Below are 15,408 nucleotides of genomic sequence, written 5' to 3' on the forward strand. Positions count from 1 at the left end.
AAACAAGTAAAAAAATTTAAAAACAGTACAAGCTGTGTGAGGCATTTTAGGAAGTTTCTACAAGTAGAAAGAAGTCCTCTGACACAGTAACGATTAGCAATGGAGCCCATTTCCTCCGTTTTTCCCCTTGGTTTTTCTGGGCTTGGTGTGCAGTGCCCAGTTCCCACTCATGTGGTAAGGAAAGCTTATTCCTGGCAGGGGTGCAAGGAAGGGGCTAGGGTATGGGGAGAAGCAGGGATGTTACTGGGGAGAAGGGGGCTGTTTGGTGGCCTCCGAGGCCTTCCCCACCTCCTTGCCGTTCCTCCCGCAGCTCAACCAGAACCTGAACGATGTGCTGGTCAGCCTGGAGAAGCAGCACGGGAGCAACACCTTCACAGTCAAGGCCCAGCCCAGGTGTGTGACACCCGCTGCCCTCTGGCTCTAGGTGGCTGGGGAGAGGTGTGGTCTGGGGCAGGATCCTGGGGCTCTCATTCCTGCCAGGCCAGGGCGAGGCTCGCATTCCCTGCCCCCGGGGGTTGGGGGTTTGGCCTTTGTGGCTTGGCTTCTCTGTGCTCAGGGGGATAGGGTAGGGCACCCCATGTTCCTCTGGTGTGTCCCATCAGGGAAGGTGCACTTCTGGGCAGGCTGCGCCTTGCCTGATCAGGCCTGGGCCTGCCTTCCCCACCAGTGGAGTCGGAGCAGGCAGGGTCCCTGTGCAGCTGTGGAGGTGGGGCCCAGGAGCTAAATGATTCCGGACTGCTGCTGAGCCACCTGGGAGCTGAGCCTCCTCCGAGAGCAGGGAGCTAGTGCCATCTTTTCTGGCTCCTGCTCCTGGGAAAGCCTGAATCCCCAGAGCGTGGCATTCTGCATACCCACAAAAGCATCCTTGTTCCTGTCTTTGGCCTGGCCTGGCCTCTCAGGGCCCCTCCAGCTGCAAGGAGATTCCTGCTTCCTGAGGGGAAGGCGATTTGCGAGGGAGGGGAGAAGTGCCTTGCCCTCTGGCTGCCGCTCAGGGGAAACAATAGCGAGTCTGGGATTTCCCTTCCTTTTTGGCTTGCACCTGGGCCAGCACAGTGTGGAATGTATCTGTGACCCGGGGTGCCTGGGGTATCACCTAGGACCAAGAGGGTATTCAGCGAATGTTGCTGCTTCTCCTCTCCCTGAACATAAGGCCAAATTTGTGTGATAGAGAGGAAGGGGCCCACAGGGGGCCCTGAGGCCAAGGAGTGTGTAGGGGGCAGAAGGCCATTTCCCAGGTCCCTGCAGGGAGGAAAGGCCTCCCCCTGCGCTGCCCCTGCCTGGCCTCCGGGTAATGGTGGGAGGGTCAGGATGGGTGAGGAGGGTGGCGAGCAGCCGCCGGCCTGGGCAGTGCAGCTGCTGGATTCACGCTTCCTGTGGGAGAAGGCTGCTCTGAGCCGGCAGGGAGGGCAGTGGAACTTTGCCAACCTCCGTTGCACCACGGTGGCCCATTTTGCTGCCCGGTTGCCTCCTCTCACAGGCCCCACACTGGCTAGCTGGCCCCCCACCCCGGTCCCTCCTGGCGCTGTGGGTCCCCAGAACCCCTGTGTGCTGAACCACAGGCAGGGTGGGTGGCCGGCAGTGTCCCCCAGCTCATCAGGCCCTGTTTCGGGTCTGCTCCTTTTGCTCATTTTCTCAGCTCCATCCCAGGGCACCTGGCAGCAAGGCCAGTGGGGTCCCCAGGCCTGGACGATGGGGTTCTGAGGGCAGGGTCAGGCTCTCTTCATGGCCTTTGAGTATTAGGGGAGGCTTTGCCCTGTGGCATTCCTCTGAGCAGAGGGGCTGCTGATGAGAGAAGGGAACAGGCCAGCCTCGAATCAGGTATGACTCATGCCCAAAATGAAGGCCTCCGCGTCCCGTCCCTTCCCACAGAAAGAAAACTAAACTGCTCTCCCGGCTGCTCAGAAAGAAGAACAGGTACCAGCGCCGAGTGCTGCCTTGTGGGGGTGTCTAAGGCCAGCACCCCGGCCGGCCGGCCCCTGTGCATGCACCTAGCGCCCTGCTCTCAGGGTGCCACTAACCCCTAACCTGTCTTCCCGTGTGTGGTGCTGCAGACAGGGCCGCTGGTGGGAGGGGCCGGCAGGGCTGCGGGGCTGCTCTGTGGCCTGTGTGTTGTGGGGGCAGAGGGCTCGGGGCTGTGGGGGGGGGGGGGAAGGAGGGGGACAGATGGCCTGAGCTCAGCTGAGTGTGTTCCTCTCTGGACCACAGCGTGTCCGCCTGGCTGTGGCCCAGACCAGGAGGTTAACAGGGAGAATGTAGCCAGAAAGGAGGCCTGGCGAGGCTCGGGGGAAGGGCTCTGGTAGCACAGTGGTGGTTTTTAAAAATTGTGTGTGTGTGTATACTGTATTTCTGTATATGCTTTAAAGAGGCAAATACATTCCCCTGAAACCCAAAGTCAGTAGAGATGTGGAGGGACCACGATCTCACAGGCCTGTCGCCTGTCCTATCATCTAACCCCCCCCCCCGCCCCCTGGGGGATGTGGTCGCTAGCTTCTTTGTAGCCTTCCAGAGCTGCCCTTTCTGACACTCGTGAGCACTTGAAATGTGGCCGGTGTGACTGAACAGCTCAACTTTTAATTCCACTTATTTTAATATGAATTGGAACAGCCGCCTGTGGCCAGCGGCTAGTCTTCGTCCACGCCATTCTAGAGTTTCCTGATGCAAGAACAAATGCACATTTTTATCTTCCACCCCCTCACACCCAAGTGGCTGCTTTACGCACACCGTTTGCCCTCGTTCTCTATTCTGCACGGAACCATATGGCTGGGAGACCTCCCCCTCCCCAGCAGCCACTCTGCCTGTGGCCTCTAGTGGACTTCTTTTGTCGTCCCCTAAAGGGCCTGTGGGAGCAAAGGTGTGGAGACGGTGACGGCGGTGTGGGTGGGGAGTGTGGACCATGGGGGTGGGGCAGGGGTTGGCGTCCTGGTGTGAGCGGGTGGACAGGCAGGGAGGCTTGCCGAGGCATCTGGGGGCTGGCTGAGGAGGGGGGCCCAGCCTGGGCACAGGGGCTGGTGTGTGACGTGTGGGATGAGACTCATTTGCCTCTAGGATGTTTGGCTTTCTTGTGCGGTGGAGCTGGGCTCCCTGGTAGAGCCTGGCAGCAGCCTGTGGGGTGGCTTCCCTGGGGATCCAAGACCTCCAGCTTGGAGTTCTGCCTGGGGCTGACGCTGTCTCCAAGGCAGGCCCTGTGCCCACGCCCCGTCATTTCCCCGATTCTGAGACATGTGCACGTGCATTTCTCACATGCGAGCACGGGGACATACACTCGTGCACACATGGCCATCACATTTTCACAGCACATCTGTGTGGACACACACACCCTCTCCTTTTCACACGTTGATGGACACACACTCATACACACATGGACACACATTTTCACACAGAGATTCCTGGGGCAAACATCCCATCCCACGTTCACCTATGGATTCGTACATTCCCTCTTGTAAGGGGCGACGTTCCTCCATCGGGCTTCCTCTCTGGTCTTACCTCCACAGTGACAACGCCCCTGCAAAAGGGAACAAGAGCCCTTCGCCTCCGCCAGATGGCTCCCCTGCTGCCACCCCAGAGATCAGAGTCAACCACGAGCCTGAGCCGCCTAGCTCGGCCACAGCCGGGGCCTCCCTCCCCAAGTCCCCATCTCAGGTAGGCACCATGTCCCCTCCCCGCCCTCTGCTTCCTCCTGCATTACCCGTGTCCCCTTCCTTCCCAGTCTTCCATCCCCAATACCGGCCTGGGTTCCCCTCAGCAACCCTGCCTTCTCTTGGGGGCACCTGTGACTGTGTCTCTCCCTCTACCCTCCACAGAACCCTCTCCGTCCCTTTCTCCCTAGCCCTTGGGGCTGTTGACTTCCTCCCTCTTCCTTTCCTTTTGGTACAGACTCTGGGGCCCTCAGCCCCAGGGCATCCAGATCTGCGAAGGTGGCTGCTTTCCTTCCCCCTCCCCTTCTCTCTTGGCATGGGGCCATGCAGGACCTTTACAGGGTCAGCAAGAGGAAGGGCTCAGTGAGGGGTGTGTGACGTAGCCAAGGGAACAGGCCCTGAGCTTCCAGAAGCCCCCCCCCCCCCAAGCCTGGTCCCCACCCCCACCGGTTTCTCTAGCTTTCTGCCACGTCCCCAGGAGCTGGCCTGCGGCTCTGTTTGAGCTGTTAGCTTTCCCCAGCTATCCATTCCTGGCAGCAGCCCTCTTGGTGGTGGGCCACCGCCTGTCCTGCGGCTGATTAGGGTAACGATGTTAAGAGTGTGACAAGAGCCCACACTTGAATAGCACTTGTTCTGGGCCCGACACCATGCCAGCACTTTCTACATTTTCATACATTAGATCCTCACAACCACTCTGTGAGGCCCACCCCAGCCCAACATCTGAGGAAACCCAGGCTTGGGGGGTTTCCTGACCTGCTTGAGGCCCCCAGGTGGGCAGGTGTGTGGCCATCCTGCCTGACCCTCAGCAGGGCACTGGCTCCGGCGCTGCACTGGCCTCCACAGGTGGCAGGCGAGCCAGAGTTCCTTTGGCGTGAGGTGCGGGCAGGGTCCCGGGAGGACGGAGAGCCCAGGCTGGGAAGGAGGCTGTTTCTCAGCTATGGTTTCTCTCCAGTGTCTCACCCAGCTGGCGGTCAGCCCAGACCTCCTCCAGCAGCCCCTGGGCAGCCGGCATGTTCTCCCTTTTTTCTCCTCTTTTCTGTCCTCTCCCTGTCTTTCTCTTTTCACTTCCTCCCCTTCCCATCCCCTCCCCTCATCCTCTCTCTCTGCACAGCGTTTCTGGACCTTCTGCCTCAGTCTCCCTCTGGGGGTGGTCCTGTGGTCCTGCGGTCCTGGTGTCTGTGCCTTGGGCAGCAGTGCTTCCTCTTGCTTCATCTTCTTTGCCTGGATGGGGCCACGGCCTGTGGTGTGACTAACCGTGGCTTCGTTTCTGTCTGTCTGTCTGCCCTGTCCCGCCCCCCACGCTCCGCTGTGCCTCCCTGTGCGGCCCCTCACCCGCCGACCCACAGCTCCGGAAAGGGCCACCAGTCCCTCCGCCTCCCAAACACACCCCGTCCAAGGAGGTCAAGCAGGAGCAGATCCTCAGCCTGTTTGATGACACGTTTGTCCCTGAGATCAGCGTGACCACCCCCTCCCAGGTCAGCCGCGGCCACCGCGGCCCAGCTCTCTCTTGCTCTCTCGGGGTGTGCATGGCCTTCTTCCTTCATCCCATGCCCTGCGCCTCTGCCTCGAGAGCCAGAATCTGGCCCTAGAGGTTGGCCCAGAGCCTCCCCCTTGCTCATTCATCCATCCCTCCATTCATTCTCCCTCATCCATCTCTAAGCATGTACTGTGGCCAGATGCAGGGACACGTGTGGGTGGTTCTAGTGGAGCGGGTCAGCTCAGTAGTGGTCTCATACCTCCACTGATGCAATGGCCGAAGGGGAGAGTGGGAAGTGGGGGAGGACTTGGGCCAGTCAGGGAAGGCTTCCTAGAGCAGGTGACATTTTCCAGGCGGCTGTAAGCTGATGCATTGCTTTAGCCAGAGATAGCAGCATATGTATAGACCAGGAAGGGTAAGACCTGGGCTCAGGAATTTCTGGGAGTTCAGTGTCTCTGCAGAGTGCTGCAGTGAGGCAGTAAGAGGAAGCAGTAGGAGCATAATTGGGAAGACCCTGGAATGTCTGGCCAAGGCATCTAGACTTTAGCCCCCAGAGCTACTGCCTGGCTTTGGAGGTGGGACAGTGCTTGGGTCACAGAGCAGGGCTGCTGCTCGTCAGTGCCCCAAGAAGGTAGGTCATGCTTGTCCACAGATGGGCAGAAGGAGGGCTGAGCAGGAAGGTCACTGTGGTGGCATGGGAGTGGGCTACAGCTTGCAGAGACCACACTGTGCTCACCCCTCTGATCCTCGTCTCCAGGCCTTGCTTCCAGGGCGCTTCCCAGTAGGGGCCTCACTTGCGCTGCAGGCCCCCGTGCTCTGGAGCACTGCCAGAGAGTTGCTCTGCCCAGGGCCTCTGGGCTCTGCTCCCTGAATGCTCCTTCCCCAATCTCAGAGGCCTGGAGGGGAGGGGCAGGGCCAGAGGGTATAAATGTGGAGCGAGAGGCAGTTGGGAACTGAGGACAGTGGTCTCTGCTAAGAGGGGCCTGGGGCGAGTGGGCCTCAAGCCCCAACAGGAGGACCGTAAGTTAGAACTAGGAACTTCCAATATAGGGTGGCTAGTGGGCAGGTGGGTTACCCCCTGGCTCAGGGCCCTGGGAGGCAGGGGAGCTCCTGTCTGTAGAAGATGGCCAAGGCTGGTCCAGGAGGACCTGAGTGGTGAGGAAACTGGGCAGCATGACATTTGGGATGGCATGCTGCTAGAATGCTAGCCAGCTGGAGTATGTCTCCATGCTGGCGGCGCACACGAGGGAGACAGGGTGACGCAGAGCGCTAGTGAACACTGAGTAGGGATTGGTGCCAGCCACTTATCTACGCGACCTTGTTGGGTTTTCAACTACGCTCCGGGATGGGGTTGTTGCCCCCATTTAACAGGTGAGGAACCCGCGGGGCCTGCCCTGCAGCTAGACTGTCTGCACCTAGTGTGTCGGCCTCTCCGTGCTCACACTCGCTGCATGCCTTCCTTGCTACCCCGTCTGCCCACTTCCAGGGAGCCGGGTCTCTGCCCCAAGGGTGGGAAGCGTACACCATGGGAGCTGTTGCCCAGGGCTGGGGTGGGCTGTCCGTGATGCTGTGCTAACAGGGCTGCTTTGCAGGGCTCAGGTGAGTAGCCTGCGTCCCTGCACCGAAGGACAGTTCTGATCCTGCATGGTGGGGTGGCTGGCCTGCTGGGAGGCAGGGCGGGAGGGCGTGGTCTGCCCTTTGGCCTGGTGACCCTGTCCCCTTGGAGCATGAGAAGGCAGCAGTCTGGGCTTGATGGACTTCTGACAAAGGGCTGGTGGTGGGGCTGCCTGGGGGAGGGAAATGCTGCTGCCAGCTGGTGGCAGGGCACCTAAAAGCCATGCCCTCATGGTGTCTTGAGCACTCACTTCCTCACTTAGACAGGGCAGGGTTATGGGGACAGAGCTGTGACCTACCCCCCCGCCCTGTCCCTGGCTCATTAGACAGGGACCAACCTAAGGAAAGTTAGTGGCTGGGGGTGAGCCTAGGGCAGCGGCTTGGGGATCGGGACCCATGTCCAAGAAGTGAGACCACATGGCCCGGGCTCTGAGGGCTGTGGCTTGGCCCAGAGTGGATGCCTTGTCCTCCGAGCTGTGGGATAGCTGGCATCTTGTATTCTCAGATATGGGAATCTTGGGTCTCTCCTGATAGGCCGCAGCTCAGCTGTAAAGGCCTTTCTGGGAAGACTGTCTCCCCAGGACCCAAGCCTTGGGTCCTTCCTGATGGAAGACCTCAGGGGGACACAGGTGGAGAGGGTGCTCCTGGCAGCACTGGGCGCCATCAAGAGCAAGTAAACATGGGAACCTGGGCTGGCCTGGGCTGCTGGGGCTATGGCCCTCCTAGCATCTCGTGAAGTAGGGCAGGAGGACCCAGGGCCAAACCAGGGCCCTTTTCTCTCAGGCATAGTGTTCCCTGGCCCCAAAGGGAAACCCTGTGTAGGAGCTGGAGGTGCCACTGAGCAGGCCCCACCTCCTCAGAGGGCAGCGTGTCCTCTGAGCGCTGGTGCTGACCCAGCCCATCCTCCCCAAGGCAGCTCTCTCTCACTTGTCTGGCCCAGCTTGCCATGGGGCTGGCTTCTCACAGGGAACACAGTCTTTGGGGGCCATGCCTGTTACAAGCATATTCTGGGGCTGCACTCGGGCCACTGAATGGGAATCTCTGGGGGTGGCTGGGGGTAGGACCGGCAGTGTGAGCACAGGTACCCCCAGTGTTGGGGAGCCCACACTTAAGATTGGGCTCCTAGGCAGTGTGTGCTGGCTCAGCCCTGTCCTCACTCTGTGGGGCTGGCTGGTGTGTGGGTGTCACCACAGGTGACCTGTCCGTCTGGGCAGCGAGGGGAGGCCAGTGCCTGTCCTAGGGGCCCTCTCAGTTAGAGGGCGTGTGTGTGGTCTTATCCAGCCTGGGTGGTGGACTGTGAAGCTTCTTTGGGGGGAGGGCGGGGGGAGGGCTGGGAGAACCCGTGGGTGCGGGGAGCAGAGAGGAGAAACAGGCACTGGTAGACCGTCTCAGCTTGCAGGACAGGGACAGACGGCAGAGTTGGGCCTGATGTTGGGCTGGTGGGTCATTGCCCCAAGTGGGTCTGTTGCTGGTGTCTGAGGTGGGTGGCGGGTGTTGTCTCTGTGCGTGGAGCTTATGCCAGGGTTGTGCAGGGGCAGTCTCCTGTGTGTGTGAGGCAGACGTGTCTGTGAGCGTGTGTGCCTCCTGTGTGCACGCCGTGGGATGCTCGAGCCTGTGACTAACTGCCTTCCTCCTCTGCTACTGCTGCCAAGTTTGAGGCCCCGGGGCCTTTCTCGGAGCAGGCCAGTCTGCTGGACCTGGACTTTGACCCCCTCCCGCCTGTGGCCAGCCCTGTGAAGGCACCCACGCCCTCTGGTCAGGTTGGTCTGAGTCCACCAGCACCTGTGGGCCCATGGGTCTCTGAGGCACTGGGTCCTGGGCTCATGTCAGGCCATGTGTGCCCATCTGAGCCAGGCCCTTGGGGTCCTGGGGTCAACAGGCTCTCCTCCCACTCACTGCCCTTCCCCTGGCCCCAGCTCTTGTCACCTCCTCCAGCCCTGAACATGAGGAGGGGAAGAGCAGACACAGGTCAGAAAGAGGACTGTCAGGAGGAGGGTCAGCTAAACACTCACTTGGTAACTTATGGCCCCTGTCAACATCTTGCCCCTCTCCTGGCAACAGCCCCATGTCTGGGCACTCCGTGGCTTGGGGTCTCAGCCCCTTGGCAGGTATCCAGGACTTGGCCCTCTGGAGACCTCAGAGCTTGGCTCCATGCTGCCCTGTGCCTGCTGGACTCTAGGGACCTGGGGTGGGGGTCACTGGGGACTGCTTGCCCACCCCCATCACTAACCTCTGTACTAACTCTGTCCTTCTCCCTCTCTGCTGCGCTTAGTCAATTCCGTGGGACCTCTGGGAGGTAAGCCGTGTTTGCTCTGTGCCCACCCCCGGGGGGAGCTGCTCCTCCGTGTGTGCCTGGCCCATCCTGCCTGGTCCTGCACCTAGCCTGTTCACAGGTGCGTGCACATGCACGCATGGGCCGGTGCTCATGTGCACAGGGAGCTGGCCGTCACTGCTTGTCTCCAGCTGTCCCACTGCTTTCCGTCCGTGGAGAAACTGCCCCTCAGCCAGGCCCTATGGGGAAGGGGCTCCTCAGTTAAGCCAGAGAAGAGGGTCTTCTGTGGTTCGGCTCCGTAGTCAGGGTCTGTGAGTGGTCACCTGGGATGGATGTGCTGTCCTTGTGCTGGTCTGAGGCCTGCGAGGGGGGCCGTGGGGTGGAGGGTCTTTGTCCTTGAGGAGTTTTCTGTCTGTGGGGGTGCTACAGGGCAGTGGCATCAGGGAGCTGTTGGGACAGGGAGAGAGGGAGGGTGGCTTGAGATGCAGGAGAAGCAGGGCGAGGCCAGGTGTCCTTCTGTGAGCAGGCCTGCTGGGCAGGTGTCCTTGTCACTGGGTGGCTCGGGCACGAGGCTCAGGGAGGGCATGCGACTTCATCAACAACCACAGTGCAGCTTCCGCAGCAGCAGGAGAGCTGGTGTGGAAGTGCTGCTGGCACACTCTCCCGCGAGCTCAAAGGCTCCAGATACCCTTACTCTGAAGGAGGCCAAAGAAAGCCTGGTGCGGGCAGCCGTCGTGATGAGAGGATTTTGGTGGGTGCTGAGCTGTGTGCGGTTCATTTGCACCTGCTCATCCCCTTGGCAGTGCTAGGAGCAAGGACGTGGGAGTGGTTTTCCCTTTACGGGTTCCATGTCTGTCCCCCACTGGGCCACGCTGCCTGCTGCAGGTACCCAGTCTCCCTTCTGCCAACACTGGGCTGCTCACAACTCTCTTTTCTTGTCTCATGCCCTTGCCCAACACCCTCTCCTTCCTGGTCTCCCACCCCTCCCGCCCTGTTCTCCCTGGTGGCCCGTCACTAGCCCACAGAGAGTCCAGCTGGCAGCCTGCCTTCCAGGGAGCCCAGCGCTGCCGAGGGCACCTTTGCTGTGGCCTGGCCCAGCCAGACGGCCGAGCCGGGGCCTGCCCAAGTAAGTGTCCACCTGCCAGCCCCCACCTGTCCCCAGTCTCTGGGGGTGTAGCAGCGAGGAAGAGCCCGGAGGAGGGGGCACAGGATGGACAAGGCTGCTGTGGGCCTGAGGGTGAGGCCAGGGCCATGAGCCAAGAGGCCCCAGGATGGGGCTTGTCATTCCTGCTTACTGTAATTCAGGCCAGACGGGTCCTTCTCCTCCTCGCCAACTCCAGCCTCCCAGCTCAGGCATCCCGCAGAGGGAGGGAGGACCGGTCAGAGCATCTACTGATTTATGGCAGGCACTTTCCAGAATTTTCTCATTTAATTTTCACCCTAACCTAGACATTTCCTCCTTTTACAGATGAGGAAGTGGGGGCTAGGAAGCTTGAGTGATTGCTCCCAGAGCTCGGAAGTGGCTGAGTGTGAGTGTTGGCCCAGGTCAGCCTGACTGAGGCTGGGCAGTGTCCACTCTGCCTTGGCCAGGCCCCCGCCATGGTGCCCAGCACGGTGCTGCCCTGCCCCCTCCTCGGGGAGCAGGTGTCCAGGGCCAGGCAAGGGCTGCTTGGCCTGCCCTGAGTTGTTTGGGCTGGGACAGGTGCTTGCTGCTCTCCCTGAGCGTGGGGGTCTACTGGCTTAGCCACCAGGCCAGGCAGGTGGGAAGAAGCTGAGGCTTGGCCAGGTCTTGGGCATAGAGGGCAGGGCCTGTGAGGGAGGGTCTTGGTGGCATCCAGGGGCTTGTGCAGCACGTCACTTGGCATCTCTGTGCTGCCAGCACCTTCTCCAGCTGCTTCTCCAGCTGCTTCCCATGGCAGGGACCTGGCCTTTCCTCCAGGGGCTCCCTGTACCACACAGAGGCACTAGTGAGCCACTTGGGGTGCTACCCTCCATGGCCCCTTTCCCTGTCCTGGTTACAGCATCTGTCCTGTGTCTGACCCCATGCCGGAATTTATGTTGCAGCCGGCGGAGGCCTCGGAGGTGGCGGGTGGGACCCAACCTGCGGCTGGAGCCCAGGAGCCCGGGGAGACAGCAGCAAGTGAAGCGGCCTCCGTAAGACGACAGGGACCAAGGCCCTGTCTTTTCTTTCCTGCTGTCCACCTGCCCTCCCGCTCGTGGCTCCCCAGTCCCGTGTCCTGCCTGTGCTCCTTGCTCTGTGCTGGTCCAGGTCACAGTTCCTGTCGAGGAACCCGGAGGCAGACCAGTCTGGCATCAGTCACAGAGACCCTCCCCTTCCCTTGCCCCTGTGGCCCCTGCCCTCCCGGGACCAGCTCCCCGCCCATACTGACTGTGCTTCCTCCCCCAGAGCTCTCTCCCTGCGGTGGTGGTAGAGACCTTCTCAGCAACTGTGAATGGCACCGTGGAGGGTGGCAGTGGGGCAGGACGCTTGGACCTGCCCCCAGGGTTCATGTTCAAGGTAAGCCCTGGCTTGCTGACCCCACAGCCTCTGCTGCCATTTGACCCGACAGTGCCCTTTTACAGATGAGGACAATGAGCTGGGAGGCTATGTGGGTTTGCCCAAAGTCCCCCTGCCTCCACTACCCCTGCTACCCAGTCGGCGAGGTGGCGTCTTGAGCCCTGGTCCTGCTGCTTTCACGTGCTCCTGGTCACCATGTTTCCAGGGTACACTGAAGCCACCACAAGGCCTGGTGCACTGTGCTAGGTTGCAGGTGGGACCAAAGGGCTCGGAGGAAGGGGTGTTGAGCTCTCCCCCAACCGCTGCAGGTGCAGGCCCAGCACGACTACGTGGCCACTGACACGGATGAGCTGCAGCTTAAGGCTGGTGATGTGGTGCTGGTGATCCCCTTCCAGAACCCCGAGGAGCAGGTGAGGGCTCCGGCCGGCGGTGGTGGGAGTGGCCAGCAGGGGGCAGCAGACACCCACCACTGCAGACCTACAGGCCTGGCCCGCCGCTGCTACCCCTCCTCCTCCTCTTTCCTTTTCTCTTCTCCCCTCACTCATTTTCCCCTCCCTTCGCCTCTCCCCCATCTCTCTCCCTTCCCTTTGGCCCCTTCTCCCGTGCTATCACATTTCCCTGGGTCTCTCTCCCTTTCTCCGCGTCCCCTTTGTCCATTTCCTGGGACTGTCCCCTTTCCAAATTCTTCCTGTTTCCTCCTTTCCTTGGCTCTGACTTTCTCTCAGTTTTTCGCATCTAAGTGTCTTTCTCCCGTTCTCCCTTCCCTGCCCCTTAAGGTCTCCTTCCCCTCCTAGGACAGGATCCCCGGCCACCTCTCCGTGAGCCCTCCTGCCCAGCAGTGAGCTGGTGAGGTGCCTGCTCGGCAGCCTCATGTTGGGCTGCCTCCTCCAGGCTGGCCTTGCCCCCTGCCCACAGGGACAATGTGTGGCTTCCTGCAGGACCCCCGAACAGCCCCAGCTGTGTCCGCAGCTGTTTCCCAGGCCAGATACCTCCCAGACCTTTCCTCTGCTGTGGCTTCTCCTTATTAGTCAATCTCAGAGTAAGCTCCCAGTGGAGTCTGGGGGCTGGCACAGAGCGGAGACTGCCTTCCTAAGTTCCGACAGGCTGCTTGGTTCAGGGCGCTTTGGCTTTTCAGCAGGAGCCTCACTGTGGGTGTTGAGTGAGCTGGGACTTGAGGGCAGCAGGTACTGACTGAGGCCACAAGGGCTGGGAGGTTCAAGTAACAAGGATTTCCTGGTCCCAGTGCTAACTCTGCCAGTTCCACTCAACCCCCGGGTCTCCACTCATGTCCTCCTTGGGCCAGCCCTGGACCAGGTGGGATTTTAAGAAGCAGAATCCTGGCCCCTGGCCCATGGTGGGAGTCACGTAGGTGGGTGGACATAGGTCAGAGAGGACATACATAGGCTCTGTGACAGGCAGGCAATGGCAGAACAAAGATCTAGGGAGATGCCAGGCTTAGCAGGTCAGTGATGGCCTCCACCATGGGCAGGGATGTGTGGTCCCTGCAGGCCCAGGGGTCAGGGTCTGGGGCTAGGGACCTTGTCAGGGCTTGGGTAGGTAGGCCCTGTGAGGGGTCAGTATGAAAGCAAAGGCCAGGTTTGAGGTGGAGGTCTTGATGGGGTGGCCTTGAGTCACTTGAGAAACTTGAAACAGAAATTTCTGGTATTGTTTGTAGAAGTCTGGAAGGATAGCTGATGTGCTCTGTAGGCACCAGATGGTGGGAAGTTCCTTGGCCTGGGATTGAGGGCGTTTAGACACATTCAGACCAGTGCAGCAGTTAGACTGCCTTTCTAGAGAGAGGAGGACTTGCCCAAATGCCAGAGTTAAATCACCTGCTGAAGGGCAGATGGCTCCTAGCTTGGGCAGGTTTGGGTCGGGGGTAGCGGGGAATGCTGCCTGGAGGAGGCATTCTTTCAGGTGGGTGTGATAGGCTGGAGGAAATGGTCAAGAGGAAGGAGGGGACATCCTCCCAGCAAATCTCAAGGGAGACCCATGCCCTCAGGATTTGAGTGCCCTCTGTCCCCATCCCTGTGTGACCTGGGTGCTCTGCTTCACTCTCAGGATGAAGGCTGGCTCATGGGTGTGAAGGAGAGTGACTGGAACCAGCACAAGGAGCTGGAGAAATGCCGGGGCGTCTTTCCCGAGAACTTCACCGAGCGGGTTCAGTGAGGGCAGCGGCCGGTGCAGCTCTCTGGGCGTGTGAAGAACACCTTTTCCCGAAAAATGTGTGGTTTTTTTTTTTTTTTTTTTTTGATTTTGTTTTTAAACTTTTGAAAAGCAAAGGGAGAGGAGAAACCTAAGCCAAGAGGTGTTCTCCCAAAGATTAGGTTGTTTTCCAAAGAGCCTGTTTTCGGCAAGTCCAGTGGAATCACCAGTGTTCCTGAAGCTGCTGTGTCCCCTAGTTAGGTTCCTTGCCCCCGCCCCCCCCACCCCTGCGCCTGCTGTGTGCCTGGCCGCAGGGGGGGTGCTGGGGGCTGCTGAGCCGCCACACTTGCCTGAAGCTTTGGCAGAGCAGCCTGGGCAAGGGTCCTCTTTTTCCTGACAGCTGCTGTGGGTGGGGTCAGGTCTCTCCGGAGACCTCAAGGCCCAGACATCAGCCTGGCCTGGCCTTGCCCCGCAGACCATCCGTGTGCTGTTTGAAAATAAATCTTAGTGTTCCAGACAAAATGAAACAAACTGACAAAAACACTCAGAAAACCTGTGTTCATTTATTTGTCCTCACTCCATTTCTGTCTGCAGTGTGATGAAACCGTGATTATCGGTGGCTTTTCTACTGAGACAGTCGTCCCCCCCCCACCCCCCCCGCCCAACCCTCTGCCAGGGCAAGTGCTGCTGATCAAGGGGCTTCATTCTTGCAGTTCCCCCACCAGCTGCGGTGTGCTCACCACCTCCTTTTGAGTTCCTCCAGGCCCCGCTGAAAGCTTCAACCCCTGCCCCCTGGCATTTTAACTAGTGGTTGGTTGGGGTGCAGGTGATGGGGGCTGAGAGACGGGAAGGGAAGGCGCCTGAAGAGCCAGCTAGGTGCCGCCCTAAGTGGCATTATTTAATATGTGTGAGAACTCCGGGGTCAGGTGCCAGGACTCCATCTCCCCGAGGAGGAAACTGAGGCCCAAGGAGGCTCAGTGACTTGCTGGTGAGTAGTGGGACAGGGTTCTGAACCTGCACAGTTGGCCTCAGGTGCATGGGGAAGGCCTGAGCCTGGTGCCAGGAAGGACAAGCTCAGCTGGCCCAGCTTTTTCCTCTTCACGCTGCCTGCTTCCCTTTCCAGCAGGAAGGTCCCCACTGCATGCAGCCCAGATCTTCAGCTCCTCAGTGAGCTCGGCCTGCTGTGAGCAAGCCTGTGGCACACACAGTGATGGCTGGGTCCGGTGTGCTTGTGGGCCTAGGGACCAGCTGGACTTCCAGGTGGAAGGGACTTCTCTCTACATAACTCTGGATAGTGGTAAAAAGCTGGTGAAGGAGATGATGTCAGAAACTTAGCTTTATTTTTGGGTAAAATCCCTGAGCTTTGCTTTAGGTGGCAGAATCATCACTACCACGGCCCTGCCTTATCTGTGGCTGACAATGTTGGCTTTGCCAGCCATGGTTTTCATGAGCACAGGCACACGGGGCTCATTTCCAGTTACCTCTCCTTTGGAAGCGTTAGCTTTTCATTCATTCATTCATTCATTCATTCATTCATTCATTCATTCCTCCCACATTGACAGCTACTTGCTGGTGGAGCTGGGCTTGAAGTCCAGGCTTGGTCAGCTCCACTGCTTGAGAACCTGGGGTGTGTGCCCTGGGGTATGAGGTGTGCCATGAGAATCTTCACTTTTATTTCATGATGGAAAGTTTAAACACACGATGGAGGACAAAACATTTGCTTTAGGTTTATCACAATATGAGGTTC

At 59.6% G+C, this 15,408-nt stretch overlaps 1 protein-coding gene across 17 annotated transcripts in view; it reads left to right on the forward strand.

Annotated features, from left to right (window-relative positions):
* BIN1 (bridging integrator 1) overlaps positions 1–14,213 on the forward strand; it is a 55,661-nt gene extending 41,448 nt beyond the window's left edge. For 2 of the 17 annotated variants that reach the window (XM_044388306.3, XM_057317038.1), the window contains exons 9-13: positions 311–393; positions 1,870–1,914; positions 3,492–3,639; positions 4,982–5,110; positions 8,379–9,041. In XM_044388306.3, the coding sequence (XP_044244241.1) occupies positions 311–393; positions 1,870–1,914; positions 3,492–3,639; positions 4,982–5,110; positions 8,379–9,026 (1,053 nt within the window). In that variant the 3' untranslated portion in view covers positions 9,027–9,041. Of the gene's footprint in view, positions 1–310; positions 394–1,869; positions 1,915–3,491; positions 3,640–4,981; positions 5,111–8,378; positions 9,042–10,016; positions 10,125–11,062; positions 11,153–11,405; positions 11,517–11,824; positions 11,927–13,577 lie in introns of those variants that run through there. The other 15 variants (XM_044388307.3, XM_044388309.3, XM_044388308.3 and 12 more) reach the window with 15 other exon arrangements.
* Positions 14,214–15,408: the final 1,195 nt, after the last annotated feature.

Source organism: Ursus arctos, unplaced genomic scaffold (genome assembly GCF_023065955.2).
Source record: "Ursus arctos isolate Adak ecotype North America unplaced genomic scaffold, UrsArc2.0 scaffold_1, whole genome shotgun sequence".
In the NCBI taxonomy this organism is placed as follows: domain Eukaryota; kingdom Metazoa; phylum Chordata; class Mammalia; order Carnivora; family Ursidae; genus Ursus; species Ursus arctos.